A 25,185-nucleotide genomic window follows, 5' to 3' on the forward strand; every position below is an offset into this window, starting at 1 on the left:
CACGTGCATGCCGCATGATATACAGGGTGATTGCGGTTGCCAAGAACATTCATAGCCACACTACTGCCAAAGATGGCGCCACCTTCAGTTGCACAGATGGCGCTCACTACCGCCGAGAACCTTAGCAGTTACAGTTATACGATCAAAGATGGCGCCAGCATTTTTGCGGTTACTGCTACACAGATGGCGCCACTCGAAAATTAAAAACAGCAGCGCGTTCTTTTCAAAATTTCTGTTTAATTCATAATGCTCTTTGTTTTTGCTTATATACATATTGAAGTATACATATTTAGATATATATATACATACATATATTGTGTATATATGGGCCATACATAGAGCAGTTTTCAGTGGTAGTTTCAAACCAATGTACAATACACATTTAATGCATTTCTTTGAACGCAAAAGGTACGCAACGAAATGTTTACAACGTTATATTCTTTTCGGGGTTTCTTTTGTGTTTCCTTTAGTTTACTGTTAGCATGCGTGTGTTTGTGTTTTTCAAGTTGGTAGTTTGCTAGTTAGAGAGACAGTTGGAAATAGTGCTCAATTTCGTTATTGGCTTCTTTTGCTTTGTGTCATTATTATTCTTATCAATATTATTATTAATATTTGTTCTCATGTTTCATTCCTTTCTTGGCTAAAAGCAAAATTTATATTTTATCCGTTCAAATTTCTATATAATTTTTTTATATTGTATTTTTTTTACTTTTTCGTGCAGCTTCGGCAACTTTTTTGTTTTTTATATTTTTTCTAATTAACTTATGTTTTGTAGCCCTTTTACCTAATTATTAATCAACAAGAAAAAAAACTCACTTTATATTTGTTGTTTTGTTTTGTTTTTTTGTAGTAATTTTTTGTTTTCGGTTTTTTCTTTGGTTTGTTTTGTTTTGTTTTGTTTTATAGTGCGGGGTCTTACATGCTCTCAAAAAAGTGTATTCGTTTTATCCATATCCAAGCAGCTAAGTTAAAAAATTACAAAAAAAAATTCATTCGAAACTACCAGCGCATTAACCTATAAAGATGTTACGTGTTGGGTTTTATGTACTTTTATTAGTAGGCTTAAGTAAATATCATTTAATTTTAGTTTTATTATTATTATTATTATGTAGTTTCATCAAGTGTTTTTCATGTGTGTATGTGTCTGTGTGTTATTTTTTTTTATTTCAAAAATGATTTATTTTTTGTTGTTTCTTTGCTTGCTCTGCTACTTCCTCTACTTGAATTAAACTATTCTTCAGATGGGCGCACTTTTTCGTAATTTTGAAATGATTTATTAAACGCTTTTTTCGGAAATTCAAATTTACTGTGTGAACTTGTGTAATTTGCATACCCGTTACCCATAGGTTAAAAGGGTTTGCTTTGGCTGACAATTTGGTATATTTTGCACTCGATGGTATATTTTGAATGTAGTATTATATATCAAAATACCAAAAGATGACATATCGTGGTATATTAATTTGACATATTTTGGCAATATTATCATATCAATATACCGAAAACATAACTGTTGGTATATTTCAGCATTTTGGTGGATTTTTGAAATATTTCAGATATACTACCATATTGAAATACCAAAAACATAGTCTCTGATATATTTTAAGTATTTTTGCTGTATATTAATTCGGTATATTTGAGGAAAAATAATACCGCACTGTTTTACTTTCATTCAAAATGGGTAGCGGGTATCTCACAGTCGAGCACACTCGATTGTAGCTTGTTTTATATTATCTACTTTGAAATACTGTTTCTGACAGCATTTAATTTGTTTTCACAACACTCAACTGGCATTTAAATGCTGCACATGTTTTATATTTTTATAGTTGAAAAGTCCTTAAATATGCTTTATAAATACTGCTCATTGCTTTTATGAACTGGGTAAAATTTTGAAATAGTTTCGTAAAATTTGAAATACGCTTTTGACTGCACGAATATTTTTCTAGATACAAACGTTTAAATTAGCTGCGTTAAAGTGTCGCAAGTTTAAATGAAATTACATCTTTTTTTTGTGTTTACTGCTGCCCATCTGTTTGATGTGTTAGAGAGAGAGAGAGAGAGATAGTAAGAGTGAGAGTGAGACAGATAATAAAAGATAGATCTGTTGAGATTTGAAGTTGCTTGCTGCACTGCTTGAGAGTGTTGTGAACTGCTTGACGGACAAGCAGTCGTTTAGCAGTTAGCTGCTTCATGAGTGTACGCAAAGTCACAAAGTGATCGATAAGTATCGATAAATGGCAAAATCGTTAAATATCTTATAAACAGATTGATTGGACTTGAATGCTATCGCTAGATAGAAAAAGAGACAATATCTGAGAATGAGTTCCAAATTGAGAGAGAGTATTAAAAGTGTATGTGTGTGGTGTGTGTGTGTGTGTGAATGTGTATATGTGTGTGTATAGAGAAGAGCACATGTGGAAGTAGTATAAAGTAGTTCATAAGTATATATCTATATATATGTATATATTTCGTAATTTGTATTTATACATAGATCGTATATTCGTAGAGAAAGGCACAGATGAAATTATTATATAATAATTAAATTTGTTTCAATTTGTTGTTGTTGTTGTTGTTGTTGTTGCTGTTGTATAAATGTGTTTTCGCCCCGATTCGTAAATAGCAATAAAGTTTCTAAGTTCGATTTGTTGCTTTGTGGTGTGTGTGTATGTTTCTGTGTCTGTGTCTTTGTGTGTGTGTTGTCAAAAGTTTATCTAAACTTGGGTATGCTATAGATAGTAATCGTTATCGATACTTCTTTTCGATTCTACAAAGAGTGTAAAAAATGCCTTTTAATTTTTTGTTTTTGGAAATTTGTTTTCTTTAGACCATGTTAAGAAATTGACAGTGTTTTCTTCTCCTTCTCCTTCTTATTCATCTTCACCTTCATCTTCATCCTACCGCCTTTTGTGCTGACTTTTTAGGTTAGCTATTGTAATTCGTTGATAGTTCCATATATACATATACAGTATATACTCTAGTAGTTAGTTTATAAATTTCTCTAATACTTTGCTTTTGTTTTTTCTTCTGGTTTATATATAAATGCTACGACATCAAGTTGTTCCGGGGTTCCGACAATTTGTAGAGGGGGGGGAGGGAAAATTATAGTTTCTGGCTTTTTGTTCTTTATATAAATATATTGCAGTAAGGTATATATGTATGTATATTAGTATATTTCAACTATCCATTAAAAGTTTTGACTACGTATGCTACATTTTTAACACTAAATTGATTTTTTTTTTTGTAGTATTTACGGTATTTTGCCCGTTTGCCCGTTAGTTTTCTTTTCATCTTCATCTCTGATCTATATAAAAATAAACCTTTGGGTATAGCGATTTATTATCGTCGAATAGAGAAGGAAAGAGAGTGGGCGCCTTTATTCAGTATTTCAGTATTTTCTTCTTTTAAACTACATAAACAAGTTAACATACTCTAATTACCCTTACTTTCTGTGTGTGAGATAGAGAGCGTAGAGAGTGACAACAGCACGATTTAGTATTATTCTTTTCGTTTTTCGTTTGGCACAATTTTATTGAAAATGAGCGAGAAAGAGAGCGCGCTCTAGCTGAAAGATTGTCCAGTTGTTAGAGGAGGAGAAAGTCACGGAGAGAGAGAGAGAGAGGGAGATAGATAGAGTGAGTTTCCTTCTATTGTTAAGTAACTATGTAAATTCGTTTTCATAAATTTGTGTTTTGTTTTCTTATGAAAAGTGGCAACAATGCAGGTTTTCTTATTTGGTATTTTTTGTTGGTAGTACTTTGGTATGTTTTGTTTGTTTAGTATTTTTGTGTGTATCATCTTAACGAGCTAAACTTGATATTGCTTATCAATGTGTGAATACTGCATCAGCTTTTTTTTTGTTATCGTTAATCGTTATCGTTTTGACTAGACTACATAAAATACAATACAATACAATACAATACGATCCAATACAATACAATTCAATACAATACAGTACAATGCAATACACATCAGATGCCCTATATATACATATTCTAGAGGTTGTGTGTGTAGTGTAGATACATTTAGTATTTGATTTCTTCTCATCTCATCGCTTTTGTCGTTTTACTTGTTTGTATATAGTTTATATAAATGTTTAAACTTTAAGAGCTAATCACAGAGTTGATGATTTTTTTTTTGTTCACAATTTCCATCATGTATGCACGTACTCTCTTATATATATATATATAGATCTCGTATATATATTATTATGTATAACTGTATATATATTTATATCGCATATAACGCTTGTTTTTCTTTTTTGTATACACACATACATACTTGTATATATCAGTTTCATTTATCGATATTGGTTTGAAACGGAAAACGCTCTATACAACATTTTGTGTGTTCTTTGTTCTTTGTTCTGTGTTATCGATAAGTTTTTTGATACCTTTTCGCATTGTGTTGCTAAACTTATGAAAACCGTAGATTGCACTAAAAACAGTTGACATTTTCATTTATTTGTAATTTTATTTTGGTATTTACCACTTTTTTGTTTGTTTGGTTAGAGAACGCTCTAGTTTTGAGAAGTAATCGTTAATCGTTACGTTAATTGTTTTACAGTTACAGTTTACAGTTAACGCCCTAAACGCTAATGAGTAATTTTATCGTTAATCGTTTATCGTTACCATTAATTGCCTATGAACTAACGGGTTTTCTTTTTATTTTGTATTTTTTTTGTGGGTTTTAGTTTTTCTTTCTTCAACTGAGCACTTGGAAAATTCCCTAAAGTTAGCACAGGCTACAGTTACATGTGTGTGTGTGTGTGTGTGGTGTAATTGTGTGTGACAGAGATAGACATAGTGTGTGTGTCAGGCTTATTTCCTCAATTCGATAGTTATCGATAACAATTTGCGTGATGAATTTGTAGATGTTAGACTAAAGAGAATAAGTTAAGCGAAAGGAGTGTCAACTATCTAAGACTGATGAGACTATTTTGTCTTGTTTTGTAAATTTATCGTCATCGATAACACACTGAATAGCAAATTATGAATTTAATTAATAACAATTTCGGTTAGAGTTAATCGGGAGACCATTGTATCGATATCTATAAGAGTTCTGGGGAATTTAAAGGTATGTTGACCAAATTGATTGTTATCGATAACACATTTAATAGCAAATTATAATCGATAGACTGCAGCAAGCATGTTTATCGAATCAAAGGCTAGAAAATGTGGGGGAAAAGTAAAGTTTGTCGAGTGTCTATAAATGTATTGGGCAAACTTGTCGTTATCGATAACACTTTCAGATGAAAGCAAGCCGAACCCTCAGTGAAATGTGGCGTGTGTGTGAGCGAGAGTGTGTGTGGCTTGTATGTGTAAAAGAGTGAGATAGAGATAGCTTAAGTTTAGTCCGTCGATGATTGCGGCGATTTGACGAGCAACAGCTCATTGTAGTCGCTGTCCTCGTTGCCGCACTGATCCCGCTGATCCATGCGACGTCGCTCGCTGATGATGCGCAGGATGTCCGCTGAGTCTGACTTACTCAACGTTGGCGCATCGCTCACGGGACCGACACTTCCGCTGTTGCTGTTGCCCGAGACATTGAGTGAACCCGAACCGGAAGCGGAAGCCGAAGCGGATGCCGAGCCGGAAGCTGAAGCTGAAGCCGACGCGGAACCACCCGATGATTGAGGTGGCAACGTGGCAACAGCTGCGGGCAACAGCAGCGAATTCTCGTCCATCATGTCGGCGTCCTCGTCGAGCGCTTGCTGCTTGAACAGCTGCTTCGTGCTGCCGCTGCGACTGCGCGGCGGCATCGAGCGTGGCACGGACAACAGCAGACTGCTGCGTCCGCCCAGGAGGCAACCCTGATCGACGGACTGCGACCAGCCGAAGGGACGACGCGGTTGCGAATGCTGCTGTTGCTGTTGCTGTGTTACGGTGGGCGTCATATTGATGATGGCCGATGGCGTGATCGATGATGATGATGATAGGGGCGTGGACTGTGATTGGAGTTGGGACTGAGGCTGGGGCTGAGCATGAGGCTGTTGCTGCTGCTGTTGCTGTGATTTTGGTTGTGGTTGTGGCGGCTCTGCTTCGTTGTCGGCATCAGCAGCAGCGGTATCGGCATCGACATCATCGGCATCAGTGCCATCGATGATGCCATCGAGGCGTGGACAACGTGGCACCTCAGCGCTTCGTATGCTGCGCACATCCACATCCAAATCATAGCTGGATGATAATGGACCACCACTGCCGCCACCGCCAACGCTACCGCCGCCTCCATCGGACTCTAGGCTTTCGAAGATGGTGCCGCGTCGATAGTCGAGAGCATCGCCGCCCCACGGCAACGAGTCGCAGCTGGTGCGCTTCGCCTCCAGATTGCGCCTTCTGATGGCCTGTTCGTCGAGCGAACGCTCCTTGGACAATACGCCGCGCTTGCGGAAGCCGGCGGCAGCCGAGGCGCGTCTCCCCCGCCGGCCCAGTGGCGGCAGTTGCAACCCATGACCCTCCGAACCGGAGGCGGTCATTGCACCACCCGTCACGGGGCCAACGCCAAAGGGTTCGCCCAACCGAGCGCCCAGCGCCTGAGGCGTCAGTGCATTGCCCATTTCGGCCAGGCTCAAACCCAAGCCGCTGTGTTGTTGCTGCAGCTGTTGCAGATGCTGTTGCTGCTGCTGCTGCTGTTGATGTTGATGTTGATGTTGCTGCTGCTGCTGCTGCAGTTGTTGTTGTTGGAAGTATTGAATGGTCTGACGACGTCCCGCCGCCGCTGCCGTCGTCGTCATCGATGGCAGAGCAACCAATTGATTGTTGCTGCTGCTGCCGGTGTTGCCACCGGCAGTCGTTAGGCTGGCGGGACTGGGGAACTTTTTATCCAGCGACGGTGTGCTATAGATGAAGTTCTTGGGCAGCGATTTGACTTTGGCCAATGGCCGGGGCGGAGCTGCCGCTTTGCTTTGCGCCTCCGCCAGCTGCTGGCACAGTTTTTGCTCCTGTGCAAACTCCTGTTCGCGGACCAATTCGCGCTCGAGCTCAACCTCCATATCGAGCTCGTCTTCCATTTGCTTGTGGCTCTCCTCGAGGTGTTTCATCAGTACAGCCACGACGACGTTCACTAAAACGAATTGCGCCATAAGAACGAATATCACAAAGAATATGGGAGCAATAACCGAGCTGACGCAACAATTGCGCACACAATCGGCTGCGTCATCGCAATTATCCCTCAGCGTGTCCTTCATGATGCCGTTCCAGTTGTCGCCAGTCGCTACGCGAAACAATGTGAGGAAAGCCATGCCAAAGTTGGCGAAGTGCGCGTGCTCGCCCAGCCCCTGGCACGGTATCTCATCCGAGCACTCCAGACGCCCAAACAGTTCCACGCCCAGCGCCGCAAATATGAAGAACAGCAAAAAGAACAGCAGTCCCAGATTGCCAACCTGTGGCAATGCTTGCATCACGGTGTCGAGCAACGCTCGAATCCCTTTCGCCATCTTCAGGAGTTTCAACACCCGAGCAATGCGCAGCACTCGCATCACCCGAATGATGGTGGGATTAATCGGTATGATGTTCGTCTCGAGCTCTTCGAGTACAATGCCCACAATGGAGAGGAGAACGATGCCGACATCGAGTTGATTCCATCGATCCTTAAGATACAGACGCCAACCCAGGGCGACCAGTTTCATGTTCGCCTCGAGTATGAAGACAGCGGTAAAGAAATAGTTGAAGATCTTCAGTGCATACTGCAACGGCTTGGGCATCATGTAATACTCCATCGCCATGGTGACCACATTGAGACCGATGACCGCTGCTATCGCCAGATCAAAGTACTTTGAGGTGACGACATTGTGAACAAACATTCGGGTCGGTGAATAGTTTGTGTAATACGGTGGCTCATGCATGCGTCGACGCTTCTTCTCCATTTGCAGTGCTCGCTTCGCGGCACGTCGGATTTTCTCCTCCTTTTCCTGTTCCTCGCGACAGCGATGGAAATTCTCAACGACAACGCCCACAAACATGTTGAGCACAAAGAATCCGACGAGCAGTATGAACGCAATGAAATAGAGCAAACGCCATTCGTTGTAGTTGACAATCGGCTGTTGATCCACACCGACCGCATCCAGTCCGGTGTACATGATGTTGACCCAACCATCGCGGGAGCTTAACACGAAGAGCGACATCAGTGCCTTGCCCAGGTCATCGAAATTGTATTTGCGATTGGTCCAAACGTTGCCGGGTATGCGACGGCATTCGTCCGCATTGCGAACGTTCTTGATGTTCTCGCCCTCGCAGTAGAAGAATGTGCCCTTGAAGAGTTGAACGCCTAGGATGCCAAAGATGATGAAGAAGGTGCAACAGATGAGCACAATGTTGCCAATGGGACGCAGGGACGATAAGAGCGTTTGCACGACTAGTTTCAGACCCGGGGCGCGGTTAATCACACGCAGCGGCCTCAGGGAACGAAGTAGCCGAAACACCTGCGAAACAAGAGTGGCAAGAACACGAATCAATCGAATCGTTTAGTCAAATCAAATATGTTTTGTTATCAATCATATCAGATATATGTATATTAAGTCCTTCAACGAGAGATCGCCAGTGGGTGGAAAACTGAAACTGAAACATATATTTTTGATTTTTTCTTTTTCTTTTTTTTGCGGTAACATTTGGAGAAACTGAAAATGCAACGGAACGTGACAATTAAGCAGAAGCCAAAAATAAATGGGAATGAAGTAGATACGTGTGTGTTAGGAGCGAGCAGGTTATAAAGGCTTTAAGCGGTGAGCGGCGGGGGTTCGGGGGGCGGATTTCTAACGAGAACGGAACGAGGGACTTTCAAAACGATTATACATTGAACACATCTGGAAAGTAACGAGATAACGAGAATATGCAAGTGGGGATGTGTAAGGAGTATGCCAATTATATAAGTTTTCTACATGTGGAACGATTGGAATTGGAACATTAATTACATTCATTAAGGACTGCACTTCATTTATATGATGACTGAACAAATTTGTATAAAAGAAGTTCATGTCTAATTGAAACTGTAGTATAATGCCTAAGAAAATAGTTTGAAATGCAGTTAAACAGCATACAATGGAACTTGTGGAATTGAAACATCTAGTAGAAAACTACAGTTTTCGGAGACGTCGGAACGTAATGAATCGGAACATCTGTTTAATAAAGTTGTTTAAAAATTGCCCAAAAGAATTTTTGGAATCGGAATTTCTTTCGTTTTATAGTTAAAAAGTAATTGGATTACCCGGAACTGTAGGAATTGAAACACGCATTTTGTGGTCCAAATGTAACAACTTCAAAAACCTGAATAACTTTGACGAGATATAGAATCGGAAATTAATCTAAAATACAATCCGATTATTTCAGAAATTGTTCAAATTTCAATCTTACAGATCCGTTAAATGTGTTTATAAGTAAAATGTGAGGTTTGGTTATAAAAGGGAAGATGCATATATGCAATTACGTATTACAGATATTATATTGTAGTATACTTATATAATTCATATATATAGTTTATATACAAACGAGATGAAGGTGAGAGACAACAAATTACTTTAGATATATATGTTGGGATGGGGAGGGGGGAAACTTTCAACACTTTCAAATTTGGGGGCTCTACGCACACACAAACATCATACACACACAGAGAGAGAGAGAGAGAGAGAGAGATATAAAGAGAGATAGAGTGATATATAGAGACAGATAGTTAGAGATAGATTGAATTCGAGATAAAAGCGTTACGAGTAATTTTTTGTTTGTTTTTTGTTTGCCATTATATGAGATATAGCACGAGAATTTACCTGCAGATCGGTTTGGTTAAGTTTTAATTGAGTTTTTAGTTTAGTCTTAGTTTATGTTATGGTTAATATGGAATGCCCGATTCAGACACAATATATAATATATACTATAGAGAGAGACAGTGAGTCAGAGCGAGAGAGAGACACAGAGAGAGAATGTGAAAGAGACAGCGTCAGACAGAGATAGAGAGAAAAGAGAGTTTGTTTGAAGTTAAAGTATACGTTGAGATTTTTGTTTTTGACGATGAGATGTGTGCATTAGAAAGAAAGAGATAGCGTTGTAGCCAGATAGCGAGAGAGAGAGAGAGATACACAGAGTAGCCAATAGAGTAGCAGTGTGATTTGTAGAAAAAGATAGAGCTAGAGTTAAAAGAGAGAGAACGAGAGATAGAGAGCGAAGGAGCGAGCGAGCGAGCAATAGCTAGAGCTTTGTTTTTTTGCTTTTATTTTTGAGCCGCGTGCGCAATCGATTATAATAGCTGCATTTTCATATCGAGCATTTTTATATTCTTTTAAGTGAGACGTGGTATTTTTTTTTTTTGTTTTTGTGGTGAAGTCGAGACGTGACGCTGTTGCTGTTGTTGTTGTTGATGATGATCTATTCGGTAGTCGATTAGTTGAGCTGCTTGTGTCCCCCAAGGAGCTTTTCGTTTCTGTATTGCGATTGTGTTTTGCGTTGCATTTTTGTGGACCAAACTTACCCTTAAAATCCCAAATATCCGGGGACTCGATTCGCTAATCAATGACATTAACAAATCTATTATCGATATTGTAACCAAAGATCCATCCATGATATTCCAGCCGGATGTGAAATATGCATCCGGGCCATAAAACATGCCCGTGGCAACTACCTATAAACAATAATTTGTCTGATTAGTAGTCGAAAGTTGCTTTGATACGAGAGAGAGAGAGAGAGAGAGAGAGAGTTGAACTGACCTTAATGAACATTTCGACAGTGAAGACGACGGTGAACACGTAATTGGCTGTTGACAGGAACAATCTTTCGGTGCTGCTTGGAGGGATGTTTGGTCTTTCCATGGCCAAAGTTATGCAATTGAGTGCGATGAACAATAGGACAACATTGTCGAACCATTTCTGGTTCACAAACCACGTGCAAACCTGACGGAATCTGTCACCACACACACACACACAGACACAGCAAAATAGTTTAATGATTGCAATCGAAACGAATCGGAATGGAAATCGAAAATGAAAATGAAAATTGTAATGAAAATGGTCAGGTGGACAATTGCAACAATGTGGCAATTGAATTACGCTGCTTGCTGTGCGAGTATCACAATCAAATTGAAAAACTGCCAAGCGTATAACCAAAAAAAAAACCCCCAAACAAAAAGAGAAAAGAAAAACGTAAACGTAAATGAAAATGAAAATGAAAATGAAATGCGACTGTAAAAATAGTTGCAAGTCTGTTGCAAAGTCATGAGCAACGTTTGCAATATCCCTTAATGGCCTTTGCTGATTGAAATCTATCGTAAAATACACTCGTTGACAATTGATAAATGAAAAGGCAGGCGAGTGGCAAAGCTGTTTGTGGCTTAAGATTAATCTTAAACGAAGTGAATTAACTCTCGAGTCGGTCAACTGCCTTCAAGCTTTAATAGCTCTTTACTGCATTGGAAACGAATTGTTAAGTTAATATGCAAAATTTATTGTTGTTACATTTGGTCTATGAGCTCAAAATGTTTAAGAAATCTTTTATGAAGTTGGACACATTTCTATGAGCCTTGAATTGTTAAATTTTTCTAATAATCACTGATTCGATGCTGCTTCAAGACAGCTTTTAAGCTTTGTTAATAGATTTACACAGATCTTGAAAGCTCTATAAAAACACTAAAAATCGATTTTAGGTTTAATATGCAATAATAACTGCTTTATAGAACATACATTTTGAGAAAAGCTCGAAACTTAACTCCACCCATTATTGTTATTGGGCTTTAAATAATGGACTTTATAGATATTCAGCTTTTGAGCTTTTTTGAATTTCTTCTGTAGAATAATTGCACATAATACATAAAACAACAATGTGATAACATTACTCTAGCTATACCATATCTTAACGAGTAGTGCTTTAAAATCACATTGTCAATAGAAACTTTCAAAGCTGTAGAGCCTTTTAGAAATCGTTCTTCAAAGCTAAGAATAATATGCTTTTCCTTGCTGTTTAATTATTGATGTGCTTTAATTTCTCTAGCAAACATAATTCAATCGTAATGAGCTGTAATGTGCTTTAGAAGCACATTGTCAAAGCTTTAGAGCTTTGTTGAAATCTTTTTTTTTATTAAGTTAAGAGTAATGCGCTTTTCCTTGCTGTTTAATGATTGATCTTTCGCAGATGATGTGCTTTAATTTCTCTAGCAAACATAATTTAATCGTAATGAGCTGTAATGAGCTTTAAAAGCACATTGTCAACAGGAGTCTTCAAAGCTTTAGAGCTTTGTTGAAATCTTTTTTTTTTTTGAGTTAATAATGCGCTTTTCTTTGCTGTTCAATGATTGATGTTTGGCAGATGATGTGCTTTAATTTCTCTAGCAAACATAATTCAATCGTAATGAGCTGTAATGTGCTTTAAAAGCACATTGTCAACAGGAGTCTTCAAAGCTTTAGAGCTTTGTTGAAATCTTTTTTTCTATTAAGTTTAGAATAATGCGCTTTTCTTTGCTATTTAATGGTTGTTTTTATGGCAGATTAATCCATCAATGAAATTGGTAAAATTGCATCGATCACACTCACCTATTCTCCTCGGGAAAGATGTACATGGAGTAGGACTCACGCTCGATGGTAAAGTGCTTGGGCGTAAGCCGCTGGATGAGCATCTTCAGCTTGGACATGTGCTCTCCGCAGGGCACCATGGAATGTTGCTGTTGCTGTTGCTGTTGCAACGACAACTGTTGCAATTCCTTGGTCAGCTGCTGTGGCGGCAGCTGTGAATGTTCAGCAAGTTGCATTTGGTGTTGCTGCTGCTGTTGTTGTTGCAACTGTTGCTGATGGAGTAGCTGCAACTGTTGCAGCTCCTTCTCCTCTAGACGTTTCTTCAGATTATAATGGCTGATGGAGTTTTTGCGCTTATCCCGCGCCTCCATATACTGTTGCAGCATATCGGGTTCATTCAGATTCGTGTAGGACTTTTGCCATTTATCCAAATCGATTTTCGAATTGGTGTATGACAACGATTTGCGATTCGCCTCGAGATTGTGCAGATTTAAATGCGACGTTTTGCTAAATGCCAACTCAATGGAGCTCATTCGCCGCTGGCCGGCGCCCGGTTTCAATTTGGGCGGCTGATTCAGATTCTGATAGACCTGGGAGTTGAAAATGCAGGCGGAGGCACGACGACTTCCCGGACCGCTGCCAATGCTCAACGTATTCGACAGACGACGAATCGAGTTCTGTGGACTCACACGATTCGTATCCTTGTGTCCTTGTGCAGTTGGAGTAACTATTGCTTGAGTGGTTGCTCCTGCTGCTGCAGCTGCAGCGGTTGTTGTTGTTGTTGAGCGCAAGAGGCAACTGTTGTCGCTGCCATTGTTGAGCTGTTGTTGCTCCTCCTCAAGATCGACATGGCCACCGAAATGTTCATCGCCGGTGGCGCCGCCGCGTCGTTTCTTTGAACTGCTGCGTCGAAAGCGTTGCTTAAAGCTACTCGCCGGCGCCAGTGGCAAACGTTCGCTCGACGAGCTGCCGCTAGTTGAGGCACTGCCCCCGCCTCCGCCTGCTAATCCTCCTCCAATGCCACCCAGCGCAGAGCTAACCGAACCCGTCAGCGACACCGTCATGGGCGACAAATCCGATAAATTCAAACTGTGACTGTGACTGTGGCTGTGACTCTCGGCGGGCGGCTGCAGTGAGGCTGTCACAGTGCTCGATGATATGGTGGGCACATAAATGGGCGTGGCAGCGGCACTTGTGCTCGAATGCTTCGAGATATCATCGATGATCACGCTGTGCATGCTGCTCGTTAAGCCCCCAGGTAACAGACTGCTCAATTGATCGCTGCTGCTGCCGCTGCCGACGCCAACGCCGACGCTCGTTGTCGCTGCCGCCGTCGCTCCAACAACGGGATGTCCCTGCAGCTGGCTGGCATTGAGTATGTTGAGTGGCTTGTGGGCCAGCACCGGCGATGGCGGTATGAGATCGATGGCCGGTATGCCCTCGTCCAGGGTCCGCTGACCGCCGCTGAAGATGTTCGGCGGCTTCAGCAGCGATGGCGAAGGTGACGCGGGTGGCTGCGAGGAAATTTTATGGAAGTTAGTTAGATATATTTGACAACGAGTTTAAGAGAGTTTCAGTTTAGAGTTTAAAAGATACCAAACTCAGTAAAACTAATTTTAAAGTAGAGAACTGATTAAGATGACAGTTTGGTATATTTTGTATTCAATTTTATATTTTGAATGATTTTTCCGTATATTAATGTGGCGAGTGCATACCAGCAAACGTTGGAATGTCACTCAGATATATTTGACAACAATAAATGAGTAAAAAGTTAGCATTAAGCTTTTGGAGATCTAATTATGAAGGGTGCTGCAGTCAGGTTTTGTTGCGACTTCAATTGACAATTTGGTATATTTGATATTAAATGGTATATTTCAAATGAGTGGCGAAGGTGACGCGGGTGGCTGCGAGGAAATTTTAAGCAAGTTACTTAGATATATTTGACAACGAGTTTAAGAGAGTTTCAGTTTAGAGTTTAAAAGATACCAAACTCAGTAAGCAAAACTAATTTTAAAGTAGAGAACTGATTAAGATGACAATTTGGTATATTTTGTATTCAATGGTATATTTTGAATGAGTATATTATATTTCCGTATATTGATTTGGCAGGTGCATACGAGCAAACGTTGGAATGTCACTCAGATATATTACAAAGTTAGCATTAAGGTTTTGGAGATATTGTTGCTGCTTCAATTGACAATTTGGTATATTTGGTATTGAATGGTATATTTCAAATGAGTGGCGAAGGTGACGCGAGTTTAAGAGAGTTTCAGCATAGAGTTTAAAGGATACCAAACTCAGTAAGCAAAACTAATTTTAAAGTAGAGAACTGATTAAGATGACAATTTGGTATATTTTGTATTCAATGGTATAATTTGAATGATTTTTCCGTATATTAATGTGGCGAGTGCATACCAGCAAACGTTTAAATGTCACTCAGATATATTTGACAACAATAAAATAGTTAAAAAGTTAGCATTAAGCTTTTGGAGGTCTAATTAAGAAGGGTGCTGCAGTCAGGTTTTGTTGCGACTTCAATTGACAATTTGGTATATTTGGTATTAAATGGTATATTTCAAATGAGTGGCGAAGGTGACGCGAATGGCTGCGAGGAAATTTTAGTGAAGTTACTTAGATATATTTGACGAGTTTAAGAGAGTTTCAGTTTAGAGTTTAAAAGATACCAAACTCAGTAAAACTAATTTTAAAGTAGAGAACTGATTAAGATGACAGTTTGGTATATTTTGTATTCAATTTTATATTTTGAATGATTTTTCCGTATATTAATGTGGCGAGTGCATACCAGCAAACGTTTAAATGTCACTCAGATATATTTGACAACAATAAAATAGTTAAAAAAGTTAGCATTAAGCTTTTGGAGGTCTAATTAAGAAGGGTGCTGCAGTCAGGTTTTGTTGCCACGTCAATTGACAATTTGGTATATTTGGCATTGAATGGTATATTTCAAATGAGTGGCGAAGGTGACGCGGGTGGCTGCGAGGAAATTCGAGAAAGTTACTTAGATATATTTGGCAACAATAAAAGAATTTAGAGATCTGATTAAGAAGGCTACTGCAGACAGGTATTAGTTGCTATAATTGATAATTTGGTATATTTTATACTCAATAGTATATTTGAAAGTCATCAGAGATATTTAAAAACAATAAAAAAAATTAAGAGACTAGCCTTTTGAGATTAAAAAGGCTGCTGCAGACAGGTTTTTGTTACTTATTTTTTTTTAACAATTTGGTATATTTTGTACTCAATTTGGAATATGTTTTAGTATTTTTCCGGTATATTGATTTCGCGTGTAGCTATGAGCAAATTTTGAAAGGCACTTAGATATTGGACAATAATCAAATATATGGTATTTTTGTATGTTGTTGTATATCGATATACGAAATGTAGATTTGGTATATTTTAATATTTAGTTAAGCTTTTGCAGATCTGATTAAGAAAGCTGCTGCAGTCAGGTCTTTTACTGCTTTAATTAACAATTTGGTTCATTTTGTACTAAATGGTATATTTTTAATGCGTTTTAGTATTTTTCGCAGTATTGATATGACGACTGGCTGTCAAATTATTTTGAAATTCATTCAGATATTTGACAACTATAAAAGACTTTAAAGTTTAAAAGAGATTTCATTGTCTATTTAGTATATTTTCTACTTAATAGTATATTTCCAATATGTTTTAGTATTTTTTGCTTTGAGCAAATATGTTATATTTTGAATGTAGTATCGATATATGAAGTGTACATTTTAGTATATTTTAGTATTTTTCGGTGTATTGAATTAGCATATTTTAACAATGATTCCGCACTTGCAGGGCTAAAAAAGCAAATACGGAGTTGACATCTCGAATGTAGTTGTATATTGATATACGAAGTATAGATTCTGGTATATTTTAGTTTATTTATTGATTTGATATATTCTAACTGTCAGATCATAAAACGCAAATAAATAGTTGACAGTTTGCGTTAAACAAAAGTCAGTTAAATAGAAAGAAAGGCCATCATTTAGTTGTTGTTGTTTTGAAAGTTGCTTGCGACTGTTGTGCTCACCTCAACGTCGCCCCACTGGCGAAAGGTCATGCCCGAGTCCATGGTGGTGCTGGGCGAGTCCTGTGGCGTTGCAGCCGTTGTGGTGATCAGCGGCGGATCGCGTATCAGCCGCATCTTGGAGAGGCGTGGCGCATCGCTGCGTCGATCCTTAATCGAGTATGTCTACACAGTGAATGGTGGCAAGCAAAGAAGGGAAATCGTGCAGACAACATAAAATAAATGTGTGTGTTTTGTTTGTTGGAGAGAGAGAGAGAGAGGGAGGACAACACTGACGATGTGGGAGGAGTGGGGGAGTCCCTTCACCTACCTTTTTGAGACCGCCACGTGGTGGCTTGGAGTCATCGTGTGGCAAGAGTTTACTGCAGCTGCCCTCCTTGTCGGCGGCTGGGGAAATGGCGGCAGCATCCGAGGGCAGCTCATTGATCTGATAGTCTTGGATGGGCTGAAGAAGACGCTGGCGATGCATATTCGATTTGCCCTCAATGATCAGCTCGGCGGAGTCCTGCAGCTGCTGAGGCGATGATAGATACGTGGATACTACATACGATTCGAATACATACCGTGACACGACTCTTTTGCATACATTCACACACATACACACACACACTCACTTGACATGCATTCATTCATCCATTCATTCAATCATTCAGAGTCTCTCTCGGTGAGTCTCACGCTTTCTCTATTTCGTGGTTTCTTTTTGTGCAACTTACCTTGCGCATGTCCTCGGCGCTACGCCAGCGATTGCGTACCTCGTAGTAACTATCGTTAGTGGTCGATGAATCAGCTTCGCTGCGTGATTCATCGTACATACCATCGCTATAATTTTCGGCCAATGTCTCTTCGCGCAGTTTCTTAACCAATTCGCGCTGTTCGCGCTCGCGACGTTCATTTCGCTGAGGGAATCAAAATTTCAAAATTAGACTTTTATTCGTCAACGTGTGTGTTGTCGGAGGAGTTCCGGAGAATCGCGTCGCTATCGATCGATTGTTATCGATTATTGTTAAGCTCTGATTGCACAATGCCACAACAATGTTTCAACTACGCTTCATTATTTCGATCGATTGTCAAAGTTGGCAACTAAATCAGTGATCATTTACTTTTATTACTATCGATAGTTACTATCGATTTAATTTATAATAAGAAGAAAATACAAAACGATTGAAAACTATGTAATTTTTGTATTTTTGTAAGAATAAGTTAAAATTTAAATTCTAACATTTATTTATTTATTACGTAATTGAAACATCGTTTATGTGGACTATCGTTTACAGAATATCAAATGCCAATTCGTTTTGATGTTTGCTAGGAAAACGTTTCAGCTTTCGGAGAAAGTGAAACACATTCCCAAATTGGCAGACGTATGTTATTGACGTTTTGGATGGGCTTTAAGGTTAGTTTTTGTTAATTGTTGTCGTTGGGTGTTGGCAAAACTCTACCTCTGAACTGAATCCCTCAACCAAAATGGCGACCAATAAATTAAACAGCACATAATTGCCGAAGGTCATTAGAGCCACAAAGTACAATGCAGCCCAATGACTTGTCTTTTCCATGCCATTGAATAAGACGACGTTCCAATCCTCTTGCGTCAGTATCTAAAAACATTTTTGTTTTTGTTTTTTTTTTTCGATGAAAGTTGTTGTAGTTGATGTTGTAGTTGTAGTTGTAGTATCGGTGGTAGTTGTTGTTGTTGTAGTAGTTGTAGTTGTTGTTGTTGTTGTTGGTTGGTTTTTGATGGTTGAATTTGGTTGATTGATTGGTTGGTTGGTTGCAGTTGCAGGTGGCGGGCGGCAAACGTGGTGCATATTGATATGTATATATATTTTTTTTGGGATATATATATATGTATTGATATATATTGGATATATATATTTGGAAAAAGCACATAAAAGAAAAACGTAGAACAAATTCCAATAAACATATTGTGTGTGTGGGATAAAAAAAAGTAAGAGAAAATAGAGAGCACAAAGAAAACAGATCATGTTGGAGAAGCAAAACGTCAAAAAAATGTGTTAGATATATATTATTATTATTATTATTCTTATATATATAATATATAGATTAGATATATATATGTAAGCTTTGCTTTGGTTTGGGTTTTTTTTCTTTTTCTTTTTTATTGTCTCATACCAACTTTTCTTGTAGCTTACAAAAATTAAAAGCATATAAAGCACTTCTTTTCCGATTCGAAATAAATGATAAAGCAAATGATGAACCTAGTTGATAAAATCCACTTGCTGATGTTGCTGTTATTAACCATTCCTAAGGTTTTTCTTTAACATAACATAAAATGGTTGCCAAAGCGCACTAAAAGCAATTGGCAAATCAAAACTTAAACGGAAACGGAAACGAAATCAAAATAATACAATTAAACTACAGTATTGGAAAATGAACTCATAAATTTCGTAGTTAATTCGTGGTGTGGTTTTGATAAAAACACAAAATGACAAACGCTTCAAAAACAAGACAAAGCGCTGCAACTTCTAGCTTGAAGAACGCAACTTGGAAAAGTCCATAAAAATAAAACTCAAATACGAAATAAAATTTGGTTCAAAGCGCGCAAAAATCTTGCATGTAAATTCAAATCTAATATGAAAAAAAATATTGATATATATATTTATAATTTTTGGTTTTCTTTTTTGTTTTGTTTTTGGTTGAATTTTTACACGACGTGCCAATAAATATTTCTTGCTATAATGTTTTTGGAAATATATTTGAACAATACGATTATATATAGTTATTTCTTTTTGGCGTGGCTGTACATAAATTATATGCTTTTCTTTTTGTTTGTATATATATATTTTTTTTTTTTTGGGTTTTTTTTGTGTGTTTGGCAAAGCGCAAAAAGCAAATAAGAAACTTGTAGCAAACATAAGAAATATTTATGTAAAAAGGAAACGCAGAAGAAGACAAAGCAGCAGCATATTTGGAAGGAAGGAGAAACAAGCCAAACGAAGCCAACAAACGAAGCGTTTTCCAATGCCTATACATAAGTTTCTTATATATATATATATATATATTTATTTATTTCGTATATATCGGTTTTTTTATATATATATATTTTCTTATTTTTATATATGCTTTGTTTTTTTGTATATATGTATGTAGTATAGAATTGTGTATATTTTTATATATATATATAGAACAAAACGTAACGACATTATAAGTATCACTTAATTGGACTGACAAAGGTTTTTGTTTTCATACAAAAGTAAAACACGAAATGTGAGAGGAGGAAAAACAAAACGAAATTTGAAATTCAAGGAAATCATGCAAACAAATGAGTGGAGCATATATTTATGTTACAAATGAGTACATTGGTATGTGTGTTTGTGTGTGTGTGTGTGCGTGTGATTGTGTGTGTCAGAGAGCAAGAGATACGGGAAGAGAGAGAGAGAGAGGGAAAAAGAGAAAGTGAGAGAGAGAAAGAGATAGAAATTGACAGAAAAAAAAATCAAGAGCTAGAAAGTGTTTTTGATTGTGAGCTATGCATATCGATAAGTGTATATCGATTTGTGCATACAAAAAAACATATATCGATATGCGTATCATCAATAAAATAACGATAAATACATATCGATAAGTGTTTATCGATCAATGTATGTTGATTATTGTATATCGATCAATGTTAGGCGATATGTGTGCAAATTAAATCAGGATCGATATTAATATATCGTATCCATTCAGAATTATCGATTCAATTTAATTGAAGCCACTTTTGATCTTTACAGCGTTTTTTCTTTTTTAATAATTTACAGTTACAGTTAAGTTGTGATCATGAATAAGTTAATCAGTTACAGTTAAGTTGATCAGGATCGATATAAATACGAAATATCTATTCAATTAAATTGAATGTATCTTTGAGCTTTGTAGCGATTCTTTTTTCTATAATTTGCAATATTTAGCAATACAATAATTTACGAGAACTTGGTGTAGACTATCGATAAATGTATATCGATTTGTTTATATCAATATATATCGTTCAATGTTCAGCGACAAGTGTAAAACGTTAAGCAGGATCGATATTAATATATCATATCAATATAGAATTATTGATTCAATTAAATTTAATATTTTTTGAGTTTTTTAGAAATTTTATAAGAAATTTTTGTTGACTGGTAATCGATTACTTTTCTTATAAATCGGTTTGCTCAATCAATTCGCAAATTTAGCTCTAGCTTTTGGTGAGATTGAGATATTTAAGACAGACAAAAAAAATAAGATGTGCACAAATGAGAAAGATTTTAGTGTGTGTAAGTGTTTGTGTTTTTGTATGTTCATAATGTTATCATCTAAGACTACTTACGGATTAAAAAGGTAATTGAAACTAGGTAAAAATAAATTGTGTAAGAAGACGGAAAACTAAAAAAACAAATATATGAGAATAAACGTACTGAGGCAAAAAAAACTAAATTGGATCGCTAGAAGAACGAGAGTGAATAAAAGATATATAGTATGTATAGCGAGGATATATTTGGATAAACTATAGTAAACTAAAACTAAACGGAATGTACGCAAAAACTAGAGTTATATGGTAGATATATAAGGTATAAGATCTGCAGTTTTGTTTTTTTCGTTTCATATATATATATATGATAATTTTGTTCTGTAACACTTTGAAAGTTTGCTGTTGATTCTTTTTTGATGGGGAAAAGTTACTTTGATAGGGGTAAATAGTTGGATAGGTATATTTTTGTTGTATATATATATAGAATATATTTCATTTTTATATCTCATGTTTTTTTTTTTGTTGTTTTTATATTGGTTGTGTTTTTGGTTGTTGAGATTGTTATTGTTCTTACTTGGAAAACTGTGACAGTGGCCCACAAAATGTTGTTGAAGTGTTTGCGATCGCATTCACATTGCGGATGTCGGCTGATTATTTCGGGACACGTGCATTCACGTTCGACTCCGGATTCGTCCAAAAATTTACAAAACTTACCGCCAAACAGATACATGCCGAGTATGCTGTAGGTTTATACGTATATATGTTTTATATATGTATATATATCTCATATATATATAGAGTAATAGGATTTTTCGTGTGTGTTCATATATATATTTTAGATATACATCGGTATATATATATAGATATAGTAAATATGTGGATATATAGTAGTTGCGATTACGAGAATATATATGTATATACATATATTGTTTGATCGATCGATCGTTTGATTAAAATTAGTTATACATATATATATTTATAGGCATATATAAATTATATAATGTATATATATATATATATATATATATATATATCGATGTGTGTATGTGTGTGTGCATGTATATATATATATATATATATAATACGTAAATAAAGTTGATATCTTGAGTTGGGGCTGATCTATGTTGTAATTTTTTTGTATATTTGTTTTAGCCTCAGTTAAATGGGAAATTTTTCTTTCTCTATGTACAGTGTATTGGAGTTTTTCTTCATTATAATCATTATCTCTATTGCTGTTTTTGTTTTGTTTTGAATTGTTGTTGTTGCTGTTGTGGTTTTTCATGTATACAAACATATATATATATATATTATGATACATATTAAAAAAGTTGAGAGTAAAGTAAAAAAAACTGTTTTATTTTACAGAGTTTTCTGGGGGAACCTCAAAATAATATGAGCTGACAAACTCTAGAGACAGTACTAGTATGTGTATGTGTATGTGTATGTGTATGTGTGTGTGTGTGTGTGTGTGTGTATTATATGGCTGTATTTTATGTGATTGTGTGTTAGTAGTTGTGAAAGTTTAGAGGGTCAGAGTTGAGTTGGTTGACATAGTTTACAGTTGAGAGTTTAGAGTCGAGTTTGTTATGCGTGTTTCAAGAGTGGAGAGTGGAGATTGGAGAGTTCTTTGTAGTAGTGGTGGAGGGTTTTTTTTAGTGGTGGTGGTGGTGGGGGAGGGGTTAATCAAACACTAAGCAACTTAGAGGCTAGCATACAATAGTACCATATACATATATACATAGTATAGTAGATAAAGACATAGAAATATACTTAAGAGATAGTATTATAGTATGTACAGGAAACCATAACAAAGTTGAGAAATATTATGTGACTGTGTGTGTGTAGAGTGTGTGTTAGTGTGTGTGTGTGTGCGTCAAATCAAGAAAGAGAAGTAAAGTAGCGAGTAACGAGTAGCGAGTAGAGAGCGAGCGAGCGAGAGAGAGAGAGAGATTCAAACTGTGTGTGTTTATCGTTGTCTTATCGCTTATCGATAACATGCAAATGCAATAACTGCAAGGCAAAGGCAACAACGCATCGCAACTTCAAGACAGTCCAAGAACAACTTGATGTTCATTTGGTTTTTATGTATTATTTAATTACTTTTCTTTTGCGGGAGGGGCGATTCTTCAAACTGATATGCTTACCTGTGCAATGTTATGATTATTATTATTATTGTATGTAACTGCCTTAAAAACTAACGCTAATCGAGAATCGATAATTTACACATTCATGAGCATTTGACACACTACAAAGAACGATCGAACGACATGCGAATGCGCGCTGCTTGCTACGAAACTCAACTCAACACAAATAAATCGATAACATGCGTCGAACACAATGTTTCTCTCGTTATGCTGAAACAAACGAACTATCGAAAGAACGAACGGCAGGCAAAAGCAGAACGAAACGAAACAAATACAATGAACAGAAAAGAAAAGCACCACACCGAAGAAGTATATTTAAAGTATGCACACCACAAATTAGTGCTAGCGAGTGAGTAATCGATAAATCTATCGAAATGAGTTTAAAACACAAAACGCAAAAACCATAAACGCAAAAGCGGAAACAAAAGTTATCGATTACAACATAATTGAAAAAGAGTGCGATTTGTTGTCCATTTTGCAGGCGAATCACAGACAGACAGAGACTGACAGAGTGAGAAAGAGAACGAGCGAGACAGAGAGAGAGAGAGATAGAGCCAGAGAGAGCAAGAGCAAGAGGAGTAGCTAAATAGAGACTTTGAGAGCGAGAGCGAGAGTGGGAACACAAAAGTTTTGCACAACAATTATAATGAAAAGTTTATCGTTATCGTAAACGTAATGGTAATCGTAATTTGTTATTGTTATCGTTATGGCAAGCCTAGCACGATTATCGATTGTCCACAAACAAACAAACGAACCAACAAAAAAATCAAAAATCAACTTAAACAAAATGCTTATATTTTGTATGTCTTTTTTTATCGATTTTCTTCATTTCTTTAACTTTTTTTTTTGGTTTGGTTTGGTAACAATCAGTGTTAGTTATCGACAGCAGATTATTTGGCATAAGATTAGGTGGTATATATATAAAATATATATATATAAGGATATATATATTTATATTTGTTAAGCATATTGTATAGTGTTTTTTTTTTTAATTTAATTTAATAATATAAATATAGTAAGTTTTGGTAAATGCTGATAGCAATAGGTCTACCTGAAACACTGTGACGAGCGCCCAAAGCAGGCTGTCGAAATTCTTACGATCGCAAATCTTCTCTCCGTTAATTTTCTCGCAGAATTTACATCCGAACAGATTCATGCCGAGTATACTAAAGTGATGGTATTGTTGGTATTGTTGATATATAATATGATATACATATATATATTTCGATAATATAATATTCTTATAAATTTTTATTATATATGTATTATTATTATTAATTTGTTGTTTGTTTTTTTTTTTGCGAGTTGTGTTTTTGTTTTTTTGAATGTATTTTTTTGTTGTGTTTTTTTTTAGCATACAATATTTGATTAGTTAGTTTTGATTATAGATCAGTTTGGTTTTTTTAAGTATTAACAATTAATTAGTATAGCAATTGTGTGATCAAAAGAGAGAGAGAGAGAGAAATAGAGACAAAAGAGAGAAAGAGAAAGATAGTTAAGGAAGAAAAAGAGTTGAGACAGAGATAGACAGAGGTAGAGATAGCATGTGTCTGTAAGTGAGCAACAAGCGAGCGAGAAATAACTAACAAACAAAAAGGAAGGATACTCTATTCATAACGAATCAAATAAATCGTAATCGAGATTACTATCGGATTGGCAATCAAATTCGATATGTCGGACTTTTGTTGAAGCTTTCGATTTTAAATTTTTGTTGATCGATGATTGGAATAACTTTAAAAGTAGATTTTTAAATCGAGTACAAATAGAATGGAGTAAGCAGCTTTGATCATCGATCATCACAGACTAAACTGAATAGAGCGAAAACTAAAATGAAGAAATCGATAAATAATGAAAGACAACTAACGTCGCTCAAGAGCTGAAAGTTTTGGTTTTTTTTTTTTAGAGCTGAAGCCTATAAAAATAGAGTTGTAGAAAGAGATTTGGTATTATTCAATTTTTGTTAGAATTAGAAATCACTTTTTATGTTTGGTTTATTTTCTGGGGAGCATTAAGTTAATAGTTTCATTTAGTTATCGTAGTTTCTATGTGTGTATTTCAGTATGTGTGAGTGTGTGTTTGTGTGTGTGTGTGTGTGTTGGGACACTGACTTTAACAAGTATACGCCGTGTGTGATTGTTTTTTCATCGTGTTGCTTTTTATAATATTTATTTGTTGTATTTGGACTAACTACACAAACGTTTACGTTTACGACTTTAGTTCAAGAACAGAGCAACTAAGCTAACTAAACTGATATTGTAAATGTATTAAATTTAGT

The 25,185-nt window shown here is 36.7% G+C and overlaps 1 protein-coding gene across 16 annotated transcripts in view; it reads right to left on the reverse strand.

Moving 5' to 3' along the window:
- Window positions 1-219: 219 nt before the first annotated feature.
- LOC132797317 (uncharacterized) overlaps window positions 220-25,185 on the reverse strand; it is a 144,465-nt gene continuing 119,499 nt past the window's right edge. For 7 of the 16 annotated variants that reach the window (XM_060809003.1, XM_060809001.1, XM_060809002.1 and 4 more), the window contains 9 exons: window positions 21,341-21,506; window positions 17,978-18,133; window positions 17,252-17,434; window positions 16,849-17,052; window positions 16,542-16,703; window positions 12,500-13,992; window positions 10,685-10,877; window positions 10,450-10,599; window positions 220-8,413 (listed from right to left, as the gene is read on the reverse strand). In XM_060809003.1, the coding sequence (XP_060664986.1) occupies window positions 5,345-8,413; window positions 10,450-10,599; window positions 10,685-10,877; window positions 12,500-13,992; window positions 16,542-16,703; window positions 16,849-17,052; window positions 17,252-17,434; window positions 17,978-18,133; window positions 21,341-21,506 (5,776 nt within the window). In that variant the 3' untranslated portion in view covers window positions 220-5,344. Of the gene's footprint in view, window positions 8,414-10,449; window positions 10,600-10,684; window positions 10,878-12,499; window positions 13,993-16,541; window positions 16,704-16,848; window positions 17,053-17,251; window positions 17,435-17,977; window positions 18,134-21,340; window positions 21,507-23,961; window positions 24,077-25,185 lie in introns of those variants that run through there. The other 9 variants (XM_060809007.1, XM_060809006.1, XM_060809005.1 and 6 more) reach the window with 4 other exon arrangements.

Source organism: Drosophila nasuta, chromosome X (genome assembly GCF_023558535.2).
Source record: "Drosophila nasuta strain 15112-1781.00 chromosome X, ASM2355853v1, whole genome shotgun sequence".
In the NCBI taxonomy this organism is placed as follows: Eukaryota; Metazoa; Arthropoda; class Insecta; order Diptera; family Drosophilidae; genus Drosophila; species Drosophila nasuta.